General features: G+C 31.6%; 2 protein-coding genes across 11 annotated transcripts in view; one reads left to right on the top strand and one right to left on the bottom strand.

The window, feature by feature from the left end:
* Positions 1-2746: 2746 nt before the first annotated feature.
* LOC134706685 (transmembrane protein 177-like) lies at positions 2747-10465 on the bottom strand. The gene is made up of 3 exons (XM_063565852.1): positions 10373-10465; positions 4236-4420; positions 2747-3548 (listed from the first exon to the last, which is right to left on the bottom strand). Exons 2-3 carry the CDS (start codon positions 4407-4409, stop codon positions 2802-2804), a joined length of 921 nt encoding a protein of 306 aa, XP_063421922.1. The 5' UTR covers positions 4410-4420; positions 10373-10465; the 3' UTR covers positions 2747-2801.
* The window catches only part of LOC134706681 (band 4.1-like protein 5), a 37827-nt gene continuing 37435 nt past the window's right edge, over positions 10459-10850 (top strand). For 9 of the 10 annotated variants that reach the window (XR_010105647.1, XM_063565844.1, XM_063565842.1 and 6 more), the window contains exon 1: positions 10460-10786. Coding sequence is in view for 9 of the 10 variants with exons in the window: in XM_063565844.1 (XP_063421914.1) it covers positions 10643-10786 (144 nt within the window). In the remaining variant the exon portion in view is untranslated. Of the gene's footprint in view, positions 10787-10850 lie in introns of all 10 variants that reach the window. The other variant, XM_063565838.1, reaches the window with a different exon arrangement.

The raw sequence follows: 10850 nt of genomic DNA, 5'->3' as shown, positions 1-10850 counted from the left end.
TTACAGAATAACAAACCACAATTTAACACTGAGAAATGAACCGTCAAAATAAGGTCAAAGTCAAACAAAACATGCGAGACTGACATGTACACCTTACAATCCTTCCATACACCAAATATAGAAGACCTATTGCATATGATATTAGAAAAAAAGACCAAACATTTAACTTTGACCACTGAACCATTAAAATGAGGTCAAAGTCAGATGACACCTACCAGTTGGACATGTACACCTTACAATCATTGCAAATACCAAAAAAAGTAGATCTATTGTTTATAGTACTGTAAATTCAGAAATTATTGTGAGGTTTTTATTAATGCGAATATTGCGACTGAATGAGTATCGCAATAATAAAAACTCTGATAAATTATACATATAACAGTATGCAGACTTTCCTGAAATCACTATAGTTAATCATGCATTTCACACCATTCTTCAAAATTTGCAATTATTAGTCCAACAAAACCTTCAAGGGAGCCTCCAAATACATTTTAATGTTGTTTTTTTGCTTCTTTATAATTTTACTAGCCTATTGCCATTGTAAAATTAATTGTTTTGTTTGAAATTGTGCACTAAATTGCTCTTTCAAAATTTCCATTTGGGGATATCCCCCACAAATAGTGACAGTTGGCAGGTATGTGTGCACGCAATAATTTCTGAATTTACAGTATCTGATTTATGGATTTGACCATAATAACTTATTAATCTTGTTCACTGATCCATGAAATGAGGTTGAGGTTTTCATGTAGTCATTGAACCATGAAAATGAGGTCAAGGACAATGGAAATATGACAGACAAACACTTCGTAACATAAGGCGGACTTACTCGATTTAATCCACTTTGTCCCAAGGGGGACATAAGGCGACTACGGAACATAAGGCATCTATATACAAAGAATGAAGCATCCAGGTTTTCTAGCTTCTAAAATATAAAGCTTTTACGAAGATAGCTATAGCTGCTGCTGCCGCCATTAGATCACTTTCCCTATCTTTCTGCAACAAAAGTAACATACTAGACAAAAATGACTGACCTAAGGGGGGGGGGCCCTCTCCAGTCATGTTCAGTGATTCCCTATATAATCAACCAAATTTCTATCTGCCTATGTTAGTTTATCTTAGTATCTTATTTGTACTTATTTGTTCTTTTTAACATTCTCTCTTTTTTTCTGTTTTATTATTGAAATAGTCACACAAGGTATTTCAAATTATGTCCCCTTTTCAACATTATTTCCTGTCATTATCTAACAAATACCCTGATTAGTCCAGTGATTGTCTGAATGTTCATTTTGTTTTTGTATATTGCGGTGGGATTGTTTTGAATATCATTGCAGTTTTCATCAGATACTTCGACCTATTATAGATTGTGATTTGTTAACATTAACCTCTTTTTTTCCTTCAGTTTCACAATGACAATAAGATCAATATCTGGAATAAAAGCACTAATTCTTTGTTGGAGAATGGAGTTGGCAAGAAAAATTACGTATTCTTTGTGTCTATAACATCTGTTTGACACAGACTTACACACAGTTTATAGTTCTACAAGGTTCACCAGTCCCTTGTCTTTTATTGATACCTACATTACCAGAATATATTCTACATGCAGTAAGTTTTATATTTATAGTTTTTGAATTATTTTCTAGAGGCATTCTTAAACTTGCAGTGAGGTGAGAGTGTTTATTTGCTCTGTGTTGAAATCTTCACTGTGGCCTTGAGATGAAGAACAGCATTAAAAAAAAAACACTGTTCCTTTGATTTTTGTGTAATTTTTGCTGTGCAAATACCTATTTTGAGTTATGGATGTATACCTAAAATCCTTTGTTTTTATTACCCTTGTAGTTGTAAAATACAATGCCAACTTCTTTCTGCATAAAATTCCCTCAGCTAATATATGATCCTATATGGATATTTTAGGTAAAGTTTGCATTCAATTTGCATTTTGCTTGCTGATTTAAGTAGAATACATGTAGATATTTTGGAAACAATTTATGACAGGTATCTAAGAGCTGGCAGTGTTCAGACAAACCTATTGGGTTCTATTAAACAAAGATGAATTGAGATGAAGAACAGCTATATAAATGCTGTTCTTTTTGTGTTATTTGCTGTGCATGTACTGATCATGAATAAATACCCGATATCATTCCTTTTCTATTCAAGAGGGTATCATCATCATAAAAAATGTGATAGCTGCGTTTAGTTTATTTGATTTCATTTTAATTAAATGAGGTACGTATTTGAATCATGCTTGAAATAGTAGCATTTTTTCAAGGTATGGATTTATGTTTGTTTTTCTGTACTAAGTTTGATTAAGATTAAACAAGCTTCATATTTGTTTTTCATTCATATTTTGTACATAAATTAGGCCGTTATTTTTCTCGTTTGAATTGTTTTACATTGTCATTTGGGGGCCTTTTATAGCTGACTATGCAGTATAGACTTTGCTCATTGTTGAAGGCCATACAGTGACCTTTAATTGTTCATTTCTGTGTCATTTGGTCTTTTGTGGAGAGTTGCCTCATTGGAAATCATACCACATCTTCTTTTTTATATTCAAACTCCATTGACTAAGTTTATATTCAAACTCTATAGACTAAGTTTATATTCAAACTCCATAGACTAAGTTTATATTAAAACTCCATAGACTAAGTTATTTCAAACCAAAAATCACAAATTTCAAAGGTATTAATGTAATTTCTTTGCGATACAAATCCAGGCTTTTTGTGTGACTAAAGTAGGAACACATTCAAAACAAAACACACTAATCATTTATTTCTAAAATCAAATACTATTATCAGATCCTGTTTTTAACTGTTTGTTGATTTCTGTTCTTCAGTCAATTTATTTACATAGTTTTCAACCGTTTTTCTTCTATCCTCTAATGTTAAATGACGACTTCTAGAAAAGCTTGAAACAGTACCTAACATTTGATCTATTATGCTTAGTTCCTTGTCATTCTGCAGGAGACTTACAACCTGCTGAGTTTTAATTAGTTTATCGTAATATTCAATTCCACCTTCAGCATAATCTTCCTCCATCTTACAAGCTGCCACATCAACTTTGCGTTCTAGTCTACGTGTATAAACAATCATCATTTCTAAGTACAATTTTACCATCAACAGAATGCCAAATATATGCACACAATTTCTAATTAATGCTTTTGATTTCAATGGCTTTTCCAAATAGTACCACACTGTGTATGTTAGGAATCCTGACGAAAACATGAATAATAGCGGCATAAACTTATGATAACTTTTGGCTAAAAATACTTCTCGTGCAATAGCAAACTTTTTGGCTTTGTTACTAAGGATTAATGCTTCTCCGAGTTCTTTTGGACTTTCAGATGATTTGTCAAGAGAAATGTTATAAAATTTACAGATATCATCCCAACATGATATATCACTGACTTTATGGCAGTGAAATGTCTGTGGTATTCCTATTATAGCACCAGTTTTGGCATTTATCAAACCTCTATGACACATCTCAATCTCTTCGCTCATAAATAATCGGATATTGGCTAACAACTTCACTTCCCAATCCAATTTCAGTATAAGCTACAATAAAAGAAATGAAGTTAATACACTGACAGATCATTCATAATTAAATAACATATGTATATCAATTTCTACCAGAGTAAAACTACAAAGAATCTATGTTACAGAGTTTGCCTTTTTCTGAACAAAGATTTAAATGATTTAGAAATGAAAAGCATGAAATATAAATCAAGTGTGGTCTATTTTAGTGTGACCTAATCTTAAAGAATCAAATCTATACAAATTAAAATTATTCCCTATATCAAAGATACATGAACTATTGAATAAACTTTGAATCATGGTCAATCTAGCATGAACGACATAGAAAAATATCCAAAAGTTGTTTCAGAAGGTTTTTTCTGCCAAATGATAATGCACAAACACCAATTATTCCCCTCTAGGCTATGAAACATCAACAGAGGCCAAAACACTAAACTGTTACTTATACTGTCAAAGACATGCAAGGTTTTAGACAACAAAAGACCAGGATTAGAATTTATCTTTTCAGTAACATTTATAAAGTTAAGTGACAATATATGCAGGCAAGACAAAATTGTCATCAGCTATGATTGTGATTGTTTCTTAGTGTCCTCAATTTTACGTGATCAAGGAATTAATTATATTCCTATCTTCTGACAGTTTTAAGTTCTGTGAAGAACTGTTCAAATAGGACATGACAAAAATAAACATAGTACGAATTTCTTTTACCTCTTTTTCTATATCCTTCAGTTCATCAGACATATCTATTGGTTGATTATAATAATCACATAACTGTACGTCCTCCTGTCCAAGGAATAAAGTATTCTTGGCAATGACATACAATCCATATCCACCCAAACCAATAAATGATGGTAGACTAAAAGTTCTTAGAAAAGCAGACATTTTCTTTTAATCTGAAAATAATAATAAAATATATAAGACAATTAATTTTCATATAATCAAATTACCAACCAATTAATATTTTTATCTAAAACAACAAAAACAAATTTCACATATATTCATGTAGATTTTTGTTTTACTAAGTTTTTTAGTATGAAATTGAAATCAAGTTTGATTTCTATCTAAAAGTCAGATTGTAAGCTAAAATTAATATTAACTTGAATACTTGGTGACATATAGTTGTTAATGTATGTCATTTAGGTCTCTTGTGGACAGTTGTCTCATTGGCAATCATACCACATCTTCTTTTTTATATCTATCCATCTTACAGCCTTAAGTAAATGTGTAGACAGTTAAACATCTTGTCACTGTATCGTCACAGTAAACCCCAAGCACAATATAATTATCTCAATGAAAACATGGTACATTTATGTTATTGCAAAAATTGGCAGCACACATGTACCGCAATGTATTAAATAATCATAAATTGTGTGTAATGTGTATCAACATGTTGCAATAATCTATTTAAGGAGGCTCGCGGGTACAAAAATTTCGGCAAAAAATTAAACATTTGTTTTTTCATAACAAATTCTATTCATTACAATATTAGTTATTACTTAATGATATGATACAAAAATTTACCAAAAAAATCAATTCTGTTCGGCCCCAGATTACTTTTAAAAAGTTTGTATCATTGAAAAGCTCCAAATTATCTCCCTTTGGTGAAAAAATGCTATATTTTGGCATTAAAATTAAAATATCTTTTTTTACTCATCGCTGACCTATATTTTTTATTATTGTTTTCAAATAAGCTGTACATATACTAAATAATTGTAAATTTTAAGCGATTTCTGTAATTAGGACCTTTTTTTATTTCGATATTACCTCTTTTTCTCCTATTAGTTCAACAGCAAAAAAGTACCTTTACAAAAATGTATGCTTCTTTCGAAGGCAGATTGTGAGCGTAATTGATCGGTGACCCCTCATTTTTATTTTATTTTTCTATTAGATATAAGATAAAGTTCATTTATAGAAAAAATTAGCGAAATCTTATATTAAATAAAAAAAATGATTTAGACCCGCGAGCCCCCTTAACACTGAAATATGTAGCAGCTATTTAGTTTTCAGAGTGTCTAGATAGAGAATAATGGACAAAACATGCCTGCAGAATACAGAATAATGGGGTGCTGAAATATAAATCATGTTTGTTCCTTGCCTGCTTCACACTTCAATTTGTTGTGTTTTATTTCTATGTTTAAACAAGTGGTCATTCTTATTGGAAAACAATCTTTTTATTGTTTTTATTTTCACTGCATATCATTTTGGTAGGTTAAGGGTAAGTTGATGTGCTAGAAATACAGGTTTAGCCCATCCAGAATTCGAGCCTGTGAAAAATCATTTGTTTTGATGGCACATCTGATTTTTTTTTTATTAAATCATCATGTGGTTTGTTTGATCTCATAACTTCTATATGTCAGATTCAAATTCAATTATCTATATAGACAAATTTTCTTGCTTTTCTCTGAATTTCCAATTGAGATGTCACACAAAAAGGTGACTGTCTGATGAGGTTAGCAGAAAGAACTCATATTTGCAGATTCTGGAAAAGAAGGTTTATGCATATTATTTAAAATTATTAGAGAAACAGACTCTCCTTTCAAATGATTGTCTTTCAAATTTCAATACAAAATTTCTGCACTCTTGGCATTCAAATTCTAGAAAACTTTATAACTGTCTAGAGAGAAATATGGTATCACAATTGATGCAATCACTATTTATAAATCATGAAAAAACCATCATTATAAATCAAAGAAAACATATATATATACCAGTTTTCTTCAATTAAAATGCTTATAAATCTATAAAATAATCGGATTTTGATAATTTGTCATGTACATTTGAGTGCTTCATTGGTACCATATTGTAACAGGAGGATTTTAAAAATTGTAAGTTGTACTTTATTACAGGCATTTAGTAACAGGTTACATTAAACCTTCAGACAAAAACTGTCAACGTTTATGTAAAAATTCTAGCTGGAATTTGTTTTCAGTACACAGTACATGTATTAGAATAAATCATCATCTTGAAAACCCTAATCAATATTTCAGTTTATACTTTTAGATGCTCTACAATTTCAAAAACTCATACTGCAGAGACAAAAAGGCTTACTTTTCATAAAATATTCATTTAAATGAATTATAAAACTATTGTAGTAGTATTTATGAAGTAAGCTTTTATAAAACATGTACAATGTAGTTTATTGCAGTTATATCTATAATTTCATGCAACTTCTACATTCTATATTCAGGCCGACTTTCTTATATTGAATTGACTAACACAGTGAACTGTGCATCTTGGAAAAGCATGAATGTTACAGTGAAGACATTCCAGTGCAACAGCTGCATCATGTTTATTCTATAAAAAGAATAAAATGATTCTCATTTTTTACTTTAACTGTTAAGTCTGTTTTTTGTTATATCTACTTTACGTGACTTGGCATTTATGTATGCCGTCATACTTTGAACGACAAAATTATTTTTAGGTCTACCTGTGCGAATTTCAAATGCGCAATTTTACACCAGTACTGAACACCTTCTAAGTAGCAACATTCCAGCAGCACCTGCATACGGGGTATATATCTCCCAATTGATACGATATTCCCGTGCTTGCATTTCCTATCAGGATTTTCTTGATAGAGGGTTACTGCTCACAAGGAAGCTATTAAACCAAGAGTTCCAAATGGTGAAGTTGAAATCATCCCTTCGTAAATTTTACGGACGCCATCACGAGTTGGTTGACCGTTATGGAATAACCGTTTCACAAATGATATCAGATATGTTCCTTACGTCGTAACTACAATCCCCTTCCCTTTCATGAATTTGACCTACCGAATTAGACTATTTACCGGATTTGTAATCACATAAGCAACACGACGGGTGCCGCATGTGGAGCAGGATCTGCTTACCCTTCCGGAGCACCTGAGATCACCCCTAGTTTTTGGTAGGGTTCGTGTTGTTTATTCTTTAGTTTTCTATGTTGTGTCATGTGTACTATTGTTTTTCTGTTTGTCTTTTTCATTTTTAGCCATGGTGTTGTCAGTTTGTTTTAGATTTACGAGTTTGACTGTCCCTTTGGTATCTTACGTCCCTCTGTTCTATCCTTTACGGGTAGACTATAGATAGATAAATTAAGTCATATAAGAAAAGCAAAATGAGTATGTAAAATTTGATGTATGCCTTTTTGTGCTTCTTCGTTACATTTGTTGTTTTTATAGTGAAATTAAGATGATAACACAATATTGACTGCTGTACCCCTATTTTTGACAATGTTTGTTTTTTTCATGCATCCTTGACAATGTAAAGGAATTTGATGTGACTGCCATACAAGTGAGAGGTTTAGCTAGCTATAAAACAAGGTTTAATCCACCATTTTCTACATTAGAAAATGCCTGTACAAGTCAGGAATATGATAGTTGTTATCCATTCGTTTGATGTGTTTGGACTTTTGATTTTGCCTTTTGATTTTTGATTTTTCTTTTTGAATTTTCCTCGGGGTTCAGTATTTTTGTGTTTTTACTTTTTTCATAGGATTCTGATGAATATCAGGAGTTACCTCCCATACACCATGGATTTGACTATTTCAGGAACAAACATTCAACATCAACCAGAATACCGACCGTGCGAGGGCTGAAAGGCCAGTCAAGGTCGGGAAACACTTCCATATATCAACCAGATCAAAACTAATAAATTAAATGTATCAAATGTGCTTTATCCAATAGCCAAACCTTGAAATTTATGCAGGTAATTAATAAGCTTTCATTCAATTGCAAGAAAACCATTCTATACTGCCAATACTCTTTTCAAAAATGACATTTGGTTAGACTATGTATGAAGGTTGTTTTTGCCAAGTTTTATAAACGTATCTCCAATGAATTTTTTTTAATTAGATAAAAAATAAAGCAAAAACTTTTTGTTTTTTTCAATGTTTTTTTAAAAATAAAATCATGAAAATGTGAATAAATGATTTTTTTTCAAAATTAAAAGAAGTGTTACATTGTACACAAATTCAATGCAGGCTTCTGTAGATAAGATATTAATACAGATGTTTTCACAAAACTCTGCTTGGGTTTATTCTTTGCACCAAAAAATTAGGTATGTCTTTCCAAAGAATTGATTTTTATTACAAACATGATTTACTCACTGAATAATTTAATTGTACTTTAAAAGTTACAAGTAAATTAGTTTATAAACTCTGGGACAGTACAGGGACATTGAATAATTATTAAATGCCATTAGGAGTTTCAAGTCTCTTTAAAGTGTATTAGTTTTGATTGATTAATAGGTATTAAACACTCCTTTCAGAAATATTGTATTATTAAGGGGCAGACAGTAAATTGAGTTACTAAGGGGAAGTCTGAGTGCCTCAGAGAGAACCATGACTTTTGGTGGGGAAAACATGAATTTTGACAATCCTAGTCAATTAAGATTGTAAAGAAATTCTGCTATAATAGTAGAGTTTGGCATATTTATACACTGTTATTGCTAAGATTTCAAACTTCTGTGGTCAAATGCAAATCTATTAAAATGGAATCAACACAGCTGATAACTTGTATCAGGTCCGTTCGCTCCCAATACATTTTCGCACCCTTCACGTTCGCACCCAAAGTCCGTTCGCACATAATTTTAATCAAATTACAGTTGAATAATTAGAAAATCGTGATTGTTGTTTTAAATTGCTTTGATGTAAATACTGCATGTATTTAGCTTGGTATAAGTAAAACATTGAAGATTTTAAATGAAAAACACACAAGATAACTGTTTTTTTTATAGCTTTGCCCCATTGATCCAAAACAATGGAACAGAAAATTATAGCAAAACACTTTCCAAAACATGATCAATTTATTCAACACAAAAAAAAAAGTTGTCAGAATGTCACTTTATTTTGAAGAAATGAAATAAAGATATAGTAGATCTAATACACTAACCGAAATATAATTAAGATTTATTTTGCACAAACAAAACAGTTGTCATTGTAATGACAACAAATATACTTATAAATAGGAATACACTTGCCAAAACTTGATTACAAAGTTATTAAACCCCAAACCAATAAAAATTGGGTGCGAACATGTAGGGTGCGTGGGTGAATGGGAGCGAAAGTGATAGGGTGCGAACGTGAATGGGTGCGAACGGACCCGGATTCATAATTTATAAAGAGTAAAAATGACCGTTACTGTCAGGCGTCAAATGGTAATTTTTGGCTACCGTTACTGTCAAATTGGTTTAAATTTTACTGTGATTCATTAAAATATCCTAGTAGCAATGAACAGACATCTAAATTAACTAAGGTGATGCGTCAAAATCAGTTGATTTTTTTTATTGTCTAAAAGAACAAATGAAGAAAGTGTACATATTATCGTCATGCACCAAAAATTGCTGTTAACGTCATTAAGCAAGTATTTTATACGTTATTCCGATATTTGTCATGAAAGTACTCCAATTACTACATATACTCTCATAGAGGGAGGTTAGGAGGGGTCTTGATCCCAAAATCCCAAGCTTAAAAACACGAAATCCAGAAATCCGGGGCTAAACAATATGAAATCCTGAAAAAAGAATCCCAGATCTCGAAAGGGTCAATCCCGAAATCATGATCCCGGAGTCCCAATAAAGGTCATATCCCCCTCCTCATATGAATAATATTTGATGCAGTCATTGTTTTCCACGTTTTTTTGGTATATTTATGTTAAAAAGTTATGGATCAATTGTTTGAAAAAGAGTGGCCCAATCAATATTGTTGTCGAAACGACCTATGTCATGGCCGAAATGGTTGTGAGTCCGAAATGTCCCATCTACAATAAACTTTGAATTAAATTCAAAACTGCGGTTCTAATATGGTTCTAAATATGTAATTTTTGCATAGAGAAAATGGTTGTGAAAATTTCTGTAAATATTTTAAGCCATTACTTTGTTTGTATCGACTAAAAAAACAAACTCGAGCCCTAGCCAAAATCAATTTTCACATTTTCATGGGGGCTGACATCTTGGATTGAAAACGAGACGAACTTTGTAAATCCACTTCCGCTTGCAGTTTTTAGAGACAAATATTTATAACGAACCCAAAAATGACTCATTTAAGTGAAAACAATGGATAAATATCATTCTTACACACTTTTTCTTTTAGCTTGACATGATTTTACGATAATTTTAAACAGTGGTTGGCATTGACCAAGACAAATGTCAAAGTTTTTCAGATTTCTTTCTCGTCGTAGAACGGGTAGAGGAGTTAAACGGACTGAAATTGGACACCCAAAGAAGAAAAATGTTGTGCCCTGTATTGTCATGCTTCTGGATGGGACTGACTTTAGTATTGATCTACCAGTAAGTTTTAATAGTTACTTAAATAACTACATGATATCCGACTGGTATGCATATGATATAATTA

The sequence above is a fragment of the Mytilus trossulus genome, chromosome 2, assembly GCF_036588685.1.
Source record: "Mytilus trossulus isolate FHL-02 chromosome 2, PNRI_Mtr1.1.1.hap1, whole genome shotgun sequence".
Taxonomy (NCBI): domain Eukaryota; kingdom Metazoa; phylum Mollusca; class Bivalvia; order Mytilida; family Mytilidae; genus Mytilus; species Mytilus trossulus.
This window is presented reverse-complemented; position numbering and strand designations above follow the sequence as displayed.